Raw genomic sequence first — 18,010 nt, 5'->3', positions numbered from 1 at the left:
TATAGGACATATTCAAAACCAGAACTTTCATGGTTACACTGCTTTCACCATTTCCAACAAAGCGTTCACATTTTTTGAATTTTGAGAAAAAAAAAAAAGAAAATGATGAGAAGAAGATTATTTATGACCCAGTTACTGCCAAAGTTGCTGGCAAGAAACAAAACTGGTAGTTAACTGGTAGTTTTTATGCCCAAGCTTTAGCTGGAAAGACACACAGATATTCCCTGCTGTTTCACATGAGGCATTCGTCTTAGATTTGTTCCAACCTGACCTTTCACAGTTCTAACATGCCAACATGGCCAGAGGCAACATGACTGCACAAAGCAGACTGCATGTTAAGAAAAAGTATTTACTATGCTCAGTATGAACCCTGACACTGAACATAAGCACACAGACAAGAACACAGCAATGATCATAAACCAACAATAAAAATAAACCTTCAGTCTAATGATTGAACATTACTATTCAATTCAATGTTATTTATATAGTGGCAAATCACAACAACAATTTCCTCAAAGCATTTTATATTGTAAGGTAAAGACCCTACAATAATACAAAGAATCAAACGACCCTCTGTGCGCAAAGCAAAGAAAACCCCAGCGGTCATATGACCCCCTATGAACAAGTGCTTTGGTGGAAGTGAGAAGGAAAAACTTCTCAACACAACTTTTAACAGTAAGAAACCTACAGCAGATCCAGGCTCAGGATGATCATCTGCTGTGACTGGATGGGGTTAGGGTAGGAAGACAGGACAAAGCCACGATACTACATACACTGGCAGTATCACTTTGACCATCTGTTTACCTGTTTTGAATTAAAAAGCCCCCAATCAGCTCTTTTCAACAGAGGAGTAGCGGCTCCATGCTAAGCTCCTCAATGGTTGCAGTAACTTATTCAAGCTTAACTTTTATTTTATTTTAATTATTTTAATACCTTTCTTCTTCTATTGTCACGCATGTATGGAATAGCTTTTTGAATTTCAATGCTTTACTCTTTAAGCACACAAGTCATACAAACCTCTAAACCTGTTCTCAGCACATAACAATATGCCTTGTAGTGAACACATGCACACACCACAAACCTCAAATAGAACAGCGAGTGCTGTGATTCTGCCTCCAGCCTTGATGCTTTCATCCAAAGAATCAAATCGAAGTGGGTCATAACAGTATATTTGCATCTACAGGAGTAAACAGAAAAAAATAAACACCAACAAGTTGAGTCTATCAGTCCAGTTAGATTGTTTAATTCAGACACTGAATTTCTTTTTGTAAAGGTCTTTTTTAAAAATATTAAATGATTTTGTTTTAAATTAGGATTATATTTTATTGTTGCTTTATAAGAATTCTGGTTATAATGTTATATAATATTATAACATTATTTTTTATCATATTTAAGTAAATGCCTTGAGATGCATCATCTCAAGTAGTAAACACAACAATACAAGAAATAATATAAAACTAAATTAAGTAGAGCAAATAAAATGAAAATAAAATTATAAAAATGGAACAAAGGTTGCAGAGGTAAAACAAAAAATAGTAAATAATACTAATTAATCTATCATTAAATAAAGACAGAACAAACCTGTGATGAAAACACAATAATAAAGACAGCTGCAATTAATGATATTTGTATTGATCTCAGAGTTTAACATAGCTGAATGCTTAATTTCTGGACAGAGCTGAATTTATAGATATAGTTTAAATTCTCCTGATCATAACAGATGAATTTGAGTCTGTAAGTAATATTTAACATTTAGGTCATTACCAAGCTCAACACTAGTCACATAAGCTGACTCACCTCTAGAGGGTATTTGACACCATTCAGACTATGTTCTGAGCCCTCTGAAGAAGCATTACAGCACCCCCAGTGGAAAGTGATGCACCCCACCTTGACCTTTGACCTGAGACCTGCTCCACTGACATAGAAGTCACCATCCACATTGACGGTCACTAACAGAAAAGAGATGTGAGAAAAAATGGCATGTGTGAGACTGAATTTTCTTTATTTTATAATGCTATTAAAAAGCTACATTGAGACTAATGTATAAAGAGAGATGCCATTTGTACAAGAGCTAGCGTGACCCAAACTGGGTCAGGCAAAAGCATACTAGTAAATCTACAACAGAATAGCGCTGTGCGATATGACCAAAATCTCATATTCCGATATAAGACATTTATCGTCCCGACAACGAATTATATGACAAAAATTTTACATTTTCTGTAAATTCTGTGAATCTTGGGTAACTCGACTTGCGTGAAGTGTTTTCAGGTGGGCGTCGTACACTTGGAGTTGAGTGTTTTGACCGATGCGTGAAAGTGTATATTTTTAGACACAAGTTGTAACGGACGGAATTTTCTTTGTGAGTATTTATTACACGGGGAAAAGCCTGTTCTAACGTTTGAGTCTAAGGTTTATTTTCAGCACCAGACGGCTGTTTTTTGCTACTCATCCATAAACTCTCTCCATACTCTTTCACATGATTCTTGCGTAGGTGGTAGAAGAGTTTTGCCGTGTTTGAGTCTGAGGTGGGGACCGGTTTCATGCATAATTTGCGTAGTACAGTTTTCTGGTCCGTGTCAGACTTTTCATAACCAAACCATGTCAATGCTACAGAGGGAGCCCCTCGTTTAGAAATAAGGTCCTTGATTTCTTTTGACTGGTTCTTCTGTTTGTCATCATTTCAGTTTATTTTGAAAAATCTCAACAGGATCTTCAGCTTCATTGTGAAAGGTTTATGTGGAAAATAAACAAGCCAAAGGTGGAGCCACACGATGGGTTTACCATCATTGTTGCTAATGACAACGTGTAAAAACAGCCGCGTAGTGTGGTTATTTTAAATATAAGAGAAAGAGAGAACTATAACCACTACAGTGACCATCAAAATGCTGAAAAAATATTCCCTTAAATTGTTTATTTTGCGACACCACGAAACAAACAATAGCGTAATATGAAACCGATATATATCGTTATATCGAACAGCCCTACAACAGAATGGCAAAAAGAAAAGAAACAAGATGTTGCAGTGGCAATGACTGTAGATCTGCTTCAAGTTTTTGATATCCCAGATTTTTCAGTTTTATTCTTCGCCTACTGCATTGAAGACTCAACCACAACACTGTGAAAATGTCCTGAAAACAATGGATTAGAAACATACAGAATATCAAAAGATGATCTTCTCTATTTAATACTCTAGCAGCACCTGCACTCTACCATAAAACAGACCTGAATAAAAGTTGCCTTTTCTTTAACTTGCTAAAAAGATACGCTCAAGAATCGAAACTTACTTTGAATGGATCACAAAAGTGGTCATGTTTTCATTGTGTTGCCACGGTCATGTAATTATGGTTTTGTTGTGATAATACCTTATTTACTGTGAACTGATGATATTAAGCCTGTTTTAAGTCACCGATTATTGAACACATGAAGAAAAGTCCCTTTGATATGTTTTGGTCACAGTAACTGTGATCTCTCTTTGTTTGCCTCCCTTTGTGCCATTTAATCCATGTAAGTTTAAGCCTGTTACGTTTTTTTGTCTTGGCAAAAATCTAATTTCCCCGTCAAGGTAAGGAAAATATTAGCTCAACCTGTTGCTAATTCATTCTTGTTGACTTGTACAAGTATACAGTTTTTTTTCTTTTTATTAGCCTGTCCTAATTTTTTAAAAATTCACATTTTTATATCTAAATTTCAGCTTGTGGACTTAAGAAGTCAGAAATGAATGAATCTTTCAACCACAAAAAGACATTTTTCTGTTCAGTGATGGAAGTAAATAATTACTTTAAAAAAATGAGAATGTGCTTTACTATTTTCTACTTGTTTGTAAAAGACAATTTGAAATTTAATGGATAACAATAATTATAACGTAGCAATAAATACATAATTTTGAGCTTGCACATACAGGTGACCCTTACAGAAACAAAAAAATGATATAGTAGTTATAGTGCCAATCTCTTAATTTATAGGAGCTATGACTTAAAAATTACATTGGCTGGTGCTCTAATAAATGCTGTTAATATATTCCAAGATTTCAATTTTATTGTCTGAGGAGAAAAAAAAATCAGTTGCTAGGCTCAAAAGGACTCCTCCACTGGCGATCATAATGTGTGTAAAATGTCTATTTTATTCCATACAGTAGTTGAGATATAAGTATATGTGAATACGTAGAACTGACAAAACTAGATCAAAATTCTCGATGTTCTAGAAAACAACAACAACAAAAAACAATCCAAAGCATTACTGTTATTACCAGTCTTGCCATCGTTCTTGATTGTTGTTCTGTTAGTTGTCAGATTCTCCCAGCCATCAAAGCTCAACTTCTGGTACTGTAGTTTCACCTGGGCCAGGTTCTGTTCTATGTTGATGGGAGACTGCTTGGCGTTGCTGCAGGATGGAAACTTCTTGGCCCAGTTGTTCTGGTTTAATGTTCCTGGAGTGTGTATATAGACAATTAGTGTTCAGATAAATCATTTTTGGGGCGGTGTAGATCTTGGTGGAAAGACAACCAAATAATAATCAAACCCAAAATAAATTTTAAAAAAATAGTGAAAAGTGAAAGTTGTTACTTTCAATAATTTTCAGTTGAGTAGGTGACTCTCTCGAGTTCAGGGGTGTCACAAAAGTAAGGCCTGGGGCCCAGAATTGGCCTTGCCCACTGGACAGCTTCAAAAATGCGAAGGAGGGCATAGAGTTTAAACCTTTAATTAGATTTTCAGACATTTCAAGCTTTTTCTATTAATAAAGACCTCTCCCATGTCCATTCATACTACACCAAAGTAATTAACTAATAGATAAACATTTAAATGACAGAATAAATTCCTGTTTTCCTCCATCTAATATAGAAATGTCTACAAAAAAAACCAATACAAACTCCAATACAAAAAAATTTACATTTTACCATTTTGTAAATTCATGTAAACTTTATACCTTATGATTAGAGTTAATCTGGCAAAGGAATTACAATGACTTTTTTCTGAAATTTGCAATATGATAACAAATCTTGCACTTAAAAAGTAAAGAAGTTTTGTGGTTGATTAAATATGTGAAGCACTTCTCATTTCTCTGCTGATTTTTGTAGAAGTTAAGTTAAACCAGTGAGAGCACTGTTGGAAAAACAAAGATAAATGAATGGAGAAACAAAGTAAATGCAAATGCTTAAGCAGAGCTCAAGACTTACTTAAAATGTTTTTTCTTTAATATTACGTGAGCCACATGCTGTTATAGAACAGACAGTATGCACATCTGTAACATTTCTGGACAAGAGCAGTGTTAAATGGCAAATGGACTCATTCTAATATAGCGCTTTTCTACTCTCTTGAAGCACTCAAAACGCTTTACACAATACCTCATTCACCCATTCACACAAGCACTTTTCTGTATGGTTTTACATAAGTGCTTTCTATCTGACATTCACACACATTCATACTCTGATGGATGCTTCAGAGAGCAACTTGGGGTTCAAATCTTGCCCGAGGATATTTGGCATGCAGACTGGAGCAGCCAGGGATCAAACCAACAACCTTCTGACCCATTCTACTTCCTGAGCCACCCCAGTGTTCATCACCAGCATCATCAAAACATTGTATGATATAGAATCTTTTGAAAAGAAGGAAAAGAAGGGACTTATATACACATTAGAGTTTCCCTGAGAAATCTGACCCTAAAAACTATGTCAGGGTGTTATTACACAACAGCAATGTGTTTTCTTGTTTTTGGTCTGTTCTGTGTCATCTGAGCAGTATGAAAAGATCTGGATAGACCACAGGGTGTAAAACCTTTGGTGATACTAGCTACTGTACATCAACTCAGATTAGCTCACCTTTACTTATAAAGCTAAGGTACTTAACCACAGGGAAAATAGTACCAACTGGTAAATATTGGGTTGGAACTGGGGGAATATTGCTGCCAGAGGAACTGGTACAAAGTGGATAAAATGAAATAAAACAGTTCAAATGTGTTCAGCGTTTCAATAGGGCAATGATACACAACACAGATCAAAGCTGGTTGTGGAAAGGATAAAACAGACCGACATTTTTCCAAAGTGATTACCTCAAACCTGCCAAAACCAATAACTTTTAAAGTCAGCAGAAAAATTATGCTAAAAGCTTGTGTGCTTACCAAAGGTGTCTGGTCAAGGGACATTATGCTAAGGGACATTTAAACCTAGATTAAACATACACAAATGATGTGTACTTTATCCATATATACTAGTGCTGTCAGCGTTAATCTCGTTAAAATGGCGTTAACGCCATAACCGCATTAACGCGGCAAATCTCCGTTAGCAAGTTAGCGTGGATCGCCCCGTGCGTGGGGATGCAAGGTGTTTATGCGCAGTGCAGCCCCACGCTGCACGTTTTACAAAAATTAAAGGAACACTTTTTAATCATAGTATAGCATCAAGTCAGTTAAACTGCTGTGATATTGAAGTTTAACTGACTTGTAACATTGATCTCGTCAGTTAAGTAGCACAGCGGTCCCCAACCTTTTTTGCGCCACGGAACGGTTTATGCCCGACAATATTTTCACGGACCGGCCTTTAAGGTGTCGCGGATAAATACAACAAAATAAAACTAGTACCGGTACCGAAAAAAAGATTTATTCATAACACACATGAAAAGACCCAGGAAAACCGAGTTAACGATAGAAACGATAACAAAATAATGCTGAAAACCGATAAAAACCCTGAAAACCATACATTTCACACCTGAGCCTCAACTCTCGCGGCCCGGTACCAAACGACTCACGGACCGGTACCGGTCCGAGGCCCGGGGGTTGGGGACCGCTGAAGTAGCAGACCAGATTAGGTTGTTAATCAGTTTCAGAGTCAGTGTCTAATATTACTTTGTTCCTTTATGGCTTTGTTTAGCATAGAACTCACTAGAATATCCTTTTGCCATTGCTCAGTAACAAAAATACTTATGAACCCCTGAAATGAAACCCAGGAAGTGGTTACAGGAAGAGGGTGATAGATTGTCTGAAACAGTTAGAACAAGACAACACTAACTGGACATCATACACAGGGGAATCTACACCAAGTCTGTATGGTTTACAGAAGATTGATAAACAGTGCGCACCTTTAAGACCAATTGTCCGTATAATCAACTACGTCACCTATGACATCTTAAAATCTTTTGTCTTTGATTCTCAACCCCTTGGTAGGCAGCTCTGGACACCACATCCAGAACATCTTGGATTTTGTTGAGAAGGTGAGAGATGTCATTACAGGGGCAGATGTAACAATGGCCTTATATGATGTTACATGTGTCTTTATTTGTATTCCAGTCACGGAAGCGTTGGAGGTAGTTTGTAAGAGATTACAGGATGACCTCAACCTCTGCAACAGGACCACTCTCAGCATCGACCAAGTGTGTTTACCTTTGAAACTGTCTTCATTACACATATTTTACATATAAGGGTCAGTACTACACACAGAAACATGGGTGTGCCATGGGTTCCCCAATTTCTCCCATTGTGGCCGACTTGTACATGGAAGAAATTGAAAAGAGGGCTCTCATCCTACCCCGGAACATCACCAAGTCATTGTTTCAGGTATGCGAATGTCAACTCTGTGGGAAGCCAGACAGAAGACTGAAAGTGATGCTGTATGTCAAAGGTGTAGGAATTATTGACAAAGTATTTACAGAACATCATTATATAAACAATTCTCTTCTTTGTATTTCTTGAACTTTATGACAATGTTAAACTGAGGGGTTTTTTGCTTTTCTTATTAAGTGCTTGATGTTCCACAGCCACGCTTCATTTTTATTACATTGAAACTATCTCCACCTCTTAAAGATCGTGAAGCAAGAGCTTTCTACAGAGAAGAAGCAACACACCATCTCAGCCAGTCTCTAAAACTTTCTTATTGATGTGTTTTGTCTTTTAATACAATTAAATACAAAATATTTATAAAAGATTTGGAATATACTGTATATATTTATTGATCCTGAGATTACTGTTAAAATCCTGTTTATAAAAGTATGCAGTCCAGAGTATGTTACTAAAATGATTGTTAAGACATCTGCCCAATTTGTGACATCATTTTGAATTCATAACAAAGACCAACTTAAAAATATGGAGAAGTCATTTCCACTTTAGAGAATGATCTGAGAAGTCAGAACATGCTTCTTTAATTCATTTGTGTTTGCTCAGTCAGAGAAGCAGTTTTCAGCACAGAGCTGCGTTCATGAAAACTCCAACATCAGAATATCACTCCTTTTATCTTGGGGTAACTGTGAGAGCATTGTATTCTCCTCTTTGAAACAAATTTAGATATTTTTGTTGAAACTGACCCTTTTTTTTTTTTCAACAAAAACTGAATATCAAGTAGGAAAACCTTACATTTATCAATCTAACAGTTGTCTATCATTTATATGGCCACTATCAGAACCACTGTCCACAATAAAAATACAAAGATCCATGAGTACATCAGATGTCATCAAACTGATGTACTTATGTACTTAGTGAATCCCTCAGGGATTCAGAAACCTGAGAAAAAAAGAGGAGCAAGAAAGGGAAGCATTGTGGAAGTATGTCTGCATAGGTTCTCATTTATCCAGGTCATAGTAGTTTAAGAAGCGTGGAAAGAAAGTGATTGGACTTAGTGAAGTTTTGATGAAGACACTGCACCTCTCATCCCAGAGGCTTGTTTAGTTCTAAAACCAAGTGTTTTAAGATGCTTAAGCAAAGATAGATGTAGCAATAGCAACAAAGCGACAACAATATCAATAAGTAGGACCATAAGGAACTCGAGGGGTCAAGAGCCGAAAGAGGAGTTAGAAAAGATGTGGAAGATGAAAGCAACAGTGGTCTCTGAGGTAATTGGAACACTCAGGGCAGTAACATCCCCCCCCCCACCCAGTAATCTACTGGCTCCAGTAGATTCTAGGAATGTCATCTGAGATCTCTGCGGTCTTATCTGAGGTCGAAAAGAGCATAGTCCTAGGAACATAGTTCTAAATACTCCTGCATATAGTAGTTCATCCAGTGGTTCTATCCAATCACCCAAAATCTCAAAATATGATGGTGACAGAAGAAAACTCAGTTTATTACCAGTTTTTACTCCCCCCCCCCCTTTCTTTTTTGGAAACATGAATCTTTCAAAACAAAAACTGGCAGTCTGATAGGCCCGTATTTGATCATTAAGAACACATGAAGGGAAGAAACCTCTCGCCTAAAAATCAAGTTTCAAGATTTATGTAACAGCAGCTAAAGGGCAATGCAGTCTGTATTGTTGGTAGTGATGTCCAGTACTGGGTGTGGAAGTCTTTTAGGTTTATCTTTCTGCTCTTTGTTCCTTTACATGCCACTGAGACTCTTTATTTTAGCTAGAGCTTCTATACCTACTATACTCTTTTGGTGTTTGCTTAATGCATAACAGCATGAATAGGCTTGCCACAAACTTTAAACAAATAAAACAAATAAAATGCACAATGTATTGCCAACTACTGCACCTGTAAGAGACAAAAACAAAACAAAAAAACCCCAAAAAACAAAAATACAAGACCTGGAGCACAAAAAATGTGAAAAAACACAGACACATAAATCAACAATTTTCCAATAGTATGTGTGTGAGAGAGAGGACAGCGTGAGAAGGAGATGGGGAGAGAGTGTACGAGTCAGGCTTTCTCACACGCAGTCACTGTGTCTTTGTCACAAATGTACTTGATAATTAGGTTAACTGCAGTGATGCCTCCCAGAAGCCTGAAGGCAGACAGCTCCCAAAAGTACACACGACCTGGTCACTATGTCCCACTTGGGCCAAGGCCCAGCAAGCCCCAGACCCAGACCCCACCATGCACACACAGACACACACACACACACACACACACACATACACTTCATTCACTTCATTCACTCGCTCTCACCTACCAACTGATGACATACAGAAAGACAAAGACATGTGCAAACATCCCCCCCCCCCATGGTGTTGGTGAGCAGATGTCGCCCTGACCTGAACCACCACAAACTGCTTGTTGCCCCTGATCTGAGGCAGAGTGTGTGAAACAGGGGTGTAGGAAGATGTCCCCCTTCCTGCACCCCTGTGTGTAATTAAAAAAGGAGGACGGGGGGGGAGGCATAAGGCGCATTCGTGTATTCATGAATATCCGTTACACAGGGGGCCCTTTCATGGCCTTACACACTAACCTACGCAATCCACGACACCCCCTTCAAGACTCTACGTGTGTGAGTGATGTGTTGTATGAGGGAGTGTGGAGGAGGGAAGGATGGGACAGGTAAAACCAAGAGGTTGAGGACTACCCCCGGAAGGAGGGTAATCCTCTACCTCCTGTGGCTCAGTAGGCACCCCCATCTCCCACAACCTGCCATGGGTTAGGAAAAGGTTAGTCCAGGGCCAGCAATGTCAATGCCCCAGAACACCACCGTGTTCGGGGTATCACCTATTCCCCCACCACAAAAAGTGGACTGGAGTTTGCAGACGAGTCCCAAGACTTGCATCACAACACCAAGCATCCACTCAGTTTCAAAAGACCCACACTAATCATGGGACTAACTATTGCAGCACAAGAACAGGCTCTTAGCCCACGGTCTACCACACCAGGCAAGACCCCAGGTTCTTGCTGGGATGCCCCTCAGGAAGACCTGAGGTCAAAATGGTCAAGAATGACCAAGCCAAGATCCTGTGGAACTTCCAGATATAGACACACAAACTGGTGATGGCTTGACAACCGCACAGATCTCCACATCTTCTTATACTTCTCCAAGTGGTAATTGGAGCACTCAGTGCAGTGACATCTAAGCTAGGTGAGTCACTCCAGCAGATCCCAGGAACAAATCTCTGTCCAGAAGAGCGCAGTCCTAAGAACAGCAAAGATACTACGCAGGACCTCTAAGCTCCCAGGCCTCTGGCATTGGACCCAAGCTTGAAGTATAAAGAGTGCCCGCAGGGGCGAGAGGGGAATATATATACCCAAGAGTCTTACCAAACAGCAGTGTACGCAAACACATAATAAAATGAAGACCTCCCAAATCTGTTGACACCATTTTGCTCTACTTTCACATGGAAAGGAACGTTCTGAATGCACAGAAGTTGCTTGAGCATTTTCGTTTTGTTACCTGTGATTGTTGACTCACCTGCGTACGACCAGTCAATGTCTTCTGAAAATTTGCGCTGATTCCTGTATCCATATCCTTCAGCTGCAAGACAGAAACGAATGGTCACCAACACATAGAGTATTCAGTTTCTTTATCTATGAATAGTAGAACTATTTACATAAATTATTTAACATATCCAAGTTAACTACAATAACAGTGGGTATTTTATTTGGAGATTAAGTATCGGAATTTCAGGAGCGGGACCATGCCTCCAAACACGCTCCTTCCGGTTGTCAGCTATATAGGTTCGCCTAGTTCTGCAAGCTGTTCATTCTCGTTTACGTGCCCCACCCTACCTCCGAGTTTCAATTCTTTAACTTCTTCTCTTCCATTTAGTTCATGGGGATCTTTTTGTTTGTTTGTTTGTTTGTTTTTAAATACACAGATGTGACAGATTTGACTTGGGCAAGCAGCCTAAGTATATTCTGCAACATATTTGAGTAATTATTCATTTTTAGCTTATTTTTTCATTAATGTATTTTCTCTCTATAGGCCAGGCTGCTGTGAAATGGACTCAAGCTCCACCATCATGGACTGCACCTCGTGTCAGGAGTCTTTGCTCTACTTAAGAAAACTGTTACTTTGAGCTGAAGCGTCATTTTAACCAGAACCTTCAGGAGGTGGAGAACTTCATGAATATTATTAGTCCTACAGCTGAACAAGAGGTACGGCCACCAAATTAAATTCAAGCTGTTGAATGGAGCTCATCTGCAGGACAGGAGACTTCCTTGAGAAGCACCTGATAATACTGCTCAGATATATCAGAAAATTTGTGTTGCCACAAATAAAAGGGCTGCTGCCCAAACATAACGCCAGTGTGTGCGTGTGTGTTCCGGGGTGTGTGTCACAGTGCCATTTTTTTGTTAGTGATAAAATTTTGGTACTTTTTTACCCCTCTTTTTTTTTTAATAGGGCAGAGATGTGAGCGTGAACTTGCGCTATAGTGTGTGGCATATTAATTCGGGAGGGTGCTGAGGTTTCTGGCTGTGCTGCAAGTGAGTAAATGCCAGTCAATGTAAATATTTCAGACAAATAAAAAAAATCTTTGCTAAAGATGTAAGCATTTACTATTTGTGGATGAGAATAAATAAACTTCAAATGGTAGACTTTTGCTGTACATTATACCTCTACCAAAAGATTTTCTTTGGCAAAAGTGGCAGTCTAATGACAGTCTGGTGTTGTGCTCAAGCCAACATGGCACAGTCACAGACAGAAGCCATGTTAAGATGGAGACACAAGCTAAAATGCTGCCGAGGTCTGGGGTGTGAGGTCTGTGCTGTCAGTAGGGCCAACCCTGACAGGAAATTGTGAGCTCTGTCTCTCTTAAGCTGGAAATGTCAGCCAGACAGTGTAAGTAAGCAGTTCTGACATGTAACACCTGTTTGCTCTGTAACCAGTATATCAACAAGGGCTTATTAAAGTCTGTTCCTGTGTATGCAGATGTCGCTGTGCATACATATATACATATATACACACACTGGCGTCACACTTTCCCTAGCTGACAATCTGTCACGAAAGTGTTAAGAGCACTAAAGTTTTCATTTTAGATTAAATTTCAGGTTATCAAAGTTATACTCTAAGCTTAATTCCCAACAAGGCAAAGCTGGGAACCTAGGCCAATGACAAATAATTTGTCTGGATAATTTGATTACGCATACTTTATTTGTTGAGTTTGTAGATTTTTTTAACCTCTCAAATGATTCAAATATACTTTTAAAAATTCTCAGTTTTTGTGTCACTACATATCCACAAGGTTACAATTTCTACATAATAAAGGAATTGCCTGTTTAAAAAAAAAACACAACAAAACAAATCATTCAAATGTCATCTTTTGTGTGGCTTGCAATCACAAACTTAAAAACTTGGATTTTTGTAACATAGACAATTAATAACTAGCATTTAATAACCTGGTACAAGTTCATGTTAGGGACATCTGTTTAAAAATAATCATAAAAAACAACCAATAATCAAAATGTTTGACAATTAATGTGAATAGAATTTAATCAAGAAATGATTATGCTCTCTAGCACTCTTCTTGTAAAATAATAAGACTTTTATTTGCAGTGCATATTAACAGGAACCCAACAACTAAATTGAAGTTTTAAAAGTCACATATACATCTATACACTTTCCCATATTTGCTTTAACTTTGTAATAGTCAAAGCTTGTAAACTCAAATTAAAAATGACAGTTGTCTCTGAATTTACAAACATATCTCAAAGCTGTGAGAATTTGTGCTCTTTTTAAGACATTTTAGCATGTTTAATAGATCAGAAGTAGCATCAGATTCCTTTTTAGTCTATGAGCATGCAAGAGAAAGATTTTTTTTGCAACCATGCCTCAAATTCATTTTTAAAAAAATTGTAGTCTGGTATCACTTGTGCTCTAACTGAAAGCACAAAATAACCTTATTTTCCAAATTGATTGGGACAGGTGACTGGGATGGATGACATTATGCTAAGTTTGAGGTAATTAGCACATTTACAGTCCATGATGTTCAGGTTTTTTGACAAATCATAATTTCCTTTGTTAAGTAAACTCGGCAAGAAAAGCGCTTGGGAACCTCTGTGGAGGGAGCATAAAATGATGTCACACTACACAATGTGGCTAGTGTTTGTTGCGCTGTTTGGAGAAAATATTCCTGAGGCCATCAATAATGAAGAAAAAAAAGGTTTCTGTTATAGAGCAAAAGGGGATCAAGAGAGAAAAGCTGATTTTAGAAGAACAAAGAAGTGAACATGGGAGGGTGACTGAGTAGGAGAGATGTAATTCAGGTCTTGATGATTGGGGGTGGTGGGTTAACATGCTTACTGGAAAAGAGTGAAGGAGTAGAATAGATTCTATGGAGAATTCTTGCTCAGCGCCTGTACGAAATAGAAAAAGACCACAACTGTGTCACTGTGTTTATTCAGCGGAGAGTGGCCGACTCTGTGCTCCGGTCTGTGGGAGCCCCGCAGCCTCCAGCCAGAAGCTGAATAAGAGGATTAGCTAAACCCTGGGAGAGCCAGGACATCTACAGGCTGTGGGGTGAGAACTGGTGCTCATGCCAGAATGTGTAACAATCCCCTCCCCTCTACTTCCACCCGAATCCCTGACCCTCAGCTCTTGATGCCAACGAGGATTTGAGCATGGTGGGGGTGGTATTAGTAATATTTTCATTGGATGAATTACTGGTAAAAATACAGGACGAATTATTTATTTCTATGAAAATCCAATGAAAGAAAAAACAACAGGAAAAAAATTTATTATTTCATACACACAGACACTAATAAACTCTGAATATGATCTCAAACCATTGTAAACGACTGATTACTATATAGCACTTTTTTAATCTACTCAAATAGTACTCAAAGCACTATGCAATATGCCTCATCTCAGTCACCTGTTCACACACATTCATAGAAGCACCTTTTTCTACATCTAAGTTATTGATTGGGAACCAAGCCCCAGTGCATTTGTTGAAGGCACTGAATACCATCATAAAGTATGCCGATGACACCACCATGGTTTGGCTCATCTCTGATGGAGATGAGACAGCGTACAGGGCGGAGGTAGAGAACTTGTCCCACTGGTGCTCAGAAAACAACCTGAAGCTGAACGTCCTTAAAACAAAGAATTCCTAATGGACTTCAGGAGGAACAGATAGGTCCAATCCCCTTTCATTATAAATGGATTGAGGGTGGAATCTGTCTCTACATTCAGGTTACTGGGCACCCACATCTCCACTGATCTCACCTTGACTGACAACACCAACGTCCTGGTAAAGAAGGACCAGCAACAGCTGCACTTCCTTCGTGTCCTAAGGAAGAATAACCTTAATGAGAAGCTGCTGCTGGCCTTCTAATGTTCCTACTGCCTGGGTATTTGGTATGGACGGGCCACTAATGAGAGCAGGAAGGCTGCACAGAGGGTAATTAACACCTCCCAAGAAATAATTTGCTGCCCTCTACTACCCCTGGAGACCTTCGTCAGATCCTCCTGTCTCAGGAAAACCAGTGCCATCACAGGGGACCCCTTGCACCCCGCTCACCACCTGTTTGACCTGCTGCCCAGCAATCCTGCCTCACCAATCTAAACCATGGTCTGAGTAACCTTTATCACTTAGGCCACTCACACACTGACTCTTCATGGACCAAGTCTTTCTTTGCACTGCCTCTGAGCACTTTGCAACTGTTTTGTTCTCCAATGTGTGCCTTTGTCTTATTTTTGTATTTTTTTCCTCTTGTTTTGTATATATATATATATATATATATATATATATACATACTTCGGATACAGTCGGTGTGGAGCACCTACAATTTCGTTGTACATGTACAATGACAATAAAGTCCTATTCTATTCTAGAAGCCAGGAGGATAAACCAGCTGTTCTCCATTGAACCATCGAAGGTGTACACTCAGTGGCAGGGAAACTATAACAAACAAGGCTGGAGATGGAGCAATATTGGAGGACTATGTGGGAGAAGGACGTAACCCATAATAACAATGCTGGGTATCTGGTGGTGCTAAGAGCAACCATAGCAACCTCCCTGAACAAGCGTCAACAGTTGCAGATATCCAAAAAAGAATCTCAAGCATAAAGAGTTGGACAGCACCAGGCCCTGATATGAATCCCACTTACTGGCTAAAGAAGCTAACTAACTAACAATGAATGTCTGGCTGCACAAATTAACCTGCTGCTAATGAATGAGACATACCCAGAATGATTAACTGAAGGCCTGGCAGTCCTGCTTCCCTGGACCTCAAAAGAAGGAGTCCTATCCAACTGCTCTGTCTTGACTGCATTTCTGCGTAAGCGTGAACCAACCCTCAGTCAGAGTATTGACAAAACTGGTTATGGATACAGACTACAGAATAGAGCAATCGTGAACTGAATCCCTTTTTAAAAGAGAGATTATCCCCTTTTCTATTACTACTGACTCGGATTGACTCGTCACGGTTCACCACGGTTTTCCATTAGGTCATAGCAACTGGTACCAGGCACTTTTTTAGTACCTGCTCAGCTAGGGTTCCAATTGATCAAAACAGGTACTAAAATGTGACATCATCAGACTGCATGCCACCAACTGGTGTGTCGCAGTCGTGTCAATAGTAATTACGTCGCAGGACGTGCAGATTCATTGCAATGACAACAAGCACGCAAACAAGGTACTACTGGGCTGTAATGGAAAGCAAGTCGATGTGAGTCGAGTCACGTAGATCCATGGCGAGTCGACCTGAGTAGGTACTAATGAAAAAGGGACTTTTTATTCAAGCCCCACTCCCAATATGCTACTCCCCCCTCTTCGGACAAGATTTTGCATTTTCCCACTCCTCCCACCAAAGTGAAAAACTTCCTGTGTCGTTCTGGTGCTAAAGACTGTATACCCCAGGGAGCCTAACAATTTTAGACCTGTGTTTTTACTTTTCCCACTTGATTAAGAGTCTGGAGGGGATCAACAACCTCCATTCTCTTGCTGCTGGACCCCTGCTGTTTGCTTACCATCCTGGTGTTGGGGTGGATGATGCAATCCACAGAATTACTTTTTGGCAAGATCACTTTCACAGCTGTAGAGTACTAGAAGCACTGTGACTGCATGGACAATGGACTACCTCATCAAAAGACTACAGTACGTGAGGCTTCAGGTCTGTGTGTCTGAAGTGGTGATATGCAGCATCGGGGGCCCTCAGGGGACGGTCCTCTGTCCCTTCCTCTTTATCCTCTATACTTCAGACTTCAGATACAACACCACAAAATGCCATCTCCAGAAGTTCTCTGATGATCCAGAGTATCGCCTACTTCACCTGGTGTGACCTCACCACCTGCTCATTAACACCAGTAAAATGCTCATTGACGGCATAACTGTGGTTTGGACACTAAAGTACAAATCCCTTTACCAAAACAATAAACAGGACTAGTCACATAACACTTATGCTCTGTACAAGGTGGGCCAAAGTTGGCTTTATCTGCTGGGCAGGCTGAAGTCTTTTGGAGTGTGCAGAAGTTTAATAAGGATCTTTAATGACACTATGATGGCTTCTGTTATCTTTTAAGTGGTTGTCTGCTAGAGAGGTAGCAGCATGGAGAGGAAAAGGAAACAACTTAATAGATTGTTAAAGAGGGCCAGATTTTTAGCATTTAATTATAAATATTAAGCAAATAATGGTTTTAAAATAGGTGGTTTAGTATTTTGCATAAGTGTTTCCAGGTAAACATCATACATCGTTTTACACACAAACTGCCCCAACATTTAAAAAAAAAAAGTTTTTTAAAAAAAGTATTTCAAAGGCAATAACTGCCCAACTTTTGAGATAAAGCAAATATTTGTTGTCTTATTTACTCAAACTTTCTACCTTTTCTAATGTCTAATAAGTCCTGCAAAACTAAGCACTGAATTACCTTCTTTTGCAGATTTCCTTATTTATAAAGCATGTCTTCTAAGTAGAGGTGTTTTGATTCTCAGCAGATGTGTTTCTAATCTGATTGTACACACACTGACGAAAGAGTTTGTCAAAGGCCCCCAGAAAAGCTCCTTCAACAGAAAAACAACTTAATTAAACACTGGACTTAAATGGATGGAGCAGAATGCCAGCACTGTATCCCACAGAAACAACAATGAGAAGGGAAGTGTGAGGATGAATGTAAAGCCCTCTTTCTTGGATTAAATACTTTGTCAACTTAATCCTCAGTTGGAGAGTAAATCAATTGAAAATGGTATGCCTAGGGACGTCGGTTAGAGCATGTAGTCAAATCAAAAGACTAATTCATGAATGAATTTGACGATTTTAATGCTGCATCCAAGGCATGTAGTATTTCCAAGTTGCCAACTAGGGAAAATGGGCAGTAAACACTGAAGAAACCCACCAAAAGTAGTAGACCAAGGTTGAATGAGAACCTCATTTTAAGACTGTAAAATATC

The 18,010-nt window shown here is 39.1% G+C and overlaps 1 protein-coding gene across 3 annotated transcripts in view; it reads right to left on the bottom strand.

Moving 5' to 3' along the window:
• LOC146383196 (receptor-type tyrosine-protein phosphatase zeta-like) overlaps window positions 1-18,010 on the bottom strand; it is a 91,436-nt gene that overhangs the window by 58,937 nt on the left and 14,489 nt on the right. For all 3 annotated transcript variants that reach the window (XM_084934406.1, XM_084934407.1, XM_084934408.1), the window contains exons 2-5: window positions 11,092-11,154; window positions 4,247-4,426; window positions 1,798-1,949; window positions 1,082-1,177 (exon numbers count right to left, since the gene is read on the bottom strand). In XM_084934406.1, coding sequence (XP_084790532.1) covers window positions 1,082-1,177; window positions 1,798-1,949; window positions 4,247-4,426; window positions 11,092-11,154 — 491 coding nt within the window. The remainder of the gene's footprint in view (window positions 1-1,081; window positions 1,178-1,797; window positions 1,950-4,246; window positions 4,427-11,091; window positions 11,155-18,010) is intronic.

Source organism: Perissodus microlepis, chromosome 7, assembly GCF_051167445.1.
Source record: "Perissodus microlepis isolate ML-2025 ecotype Zambia chromosome 7, ASM5116744v1, whole genome shotgun sequence".
NCBI classification, from domain to species: Eukaryota; Metazoa; Chordata; class Actinopteri; order Cichliformes; family Cichlidae; genus Perissodus; species Perissodus microlepis.
This window is presented reverse-complemented; position numbering and strand designations above follow the sequence as displayed.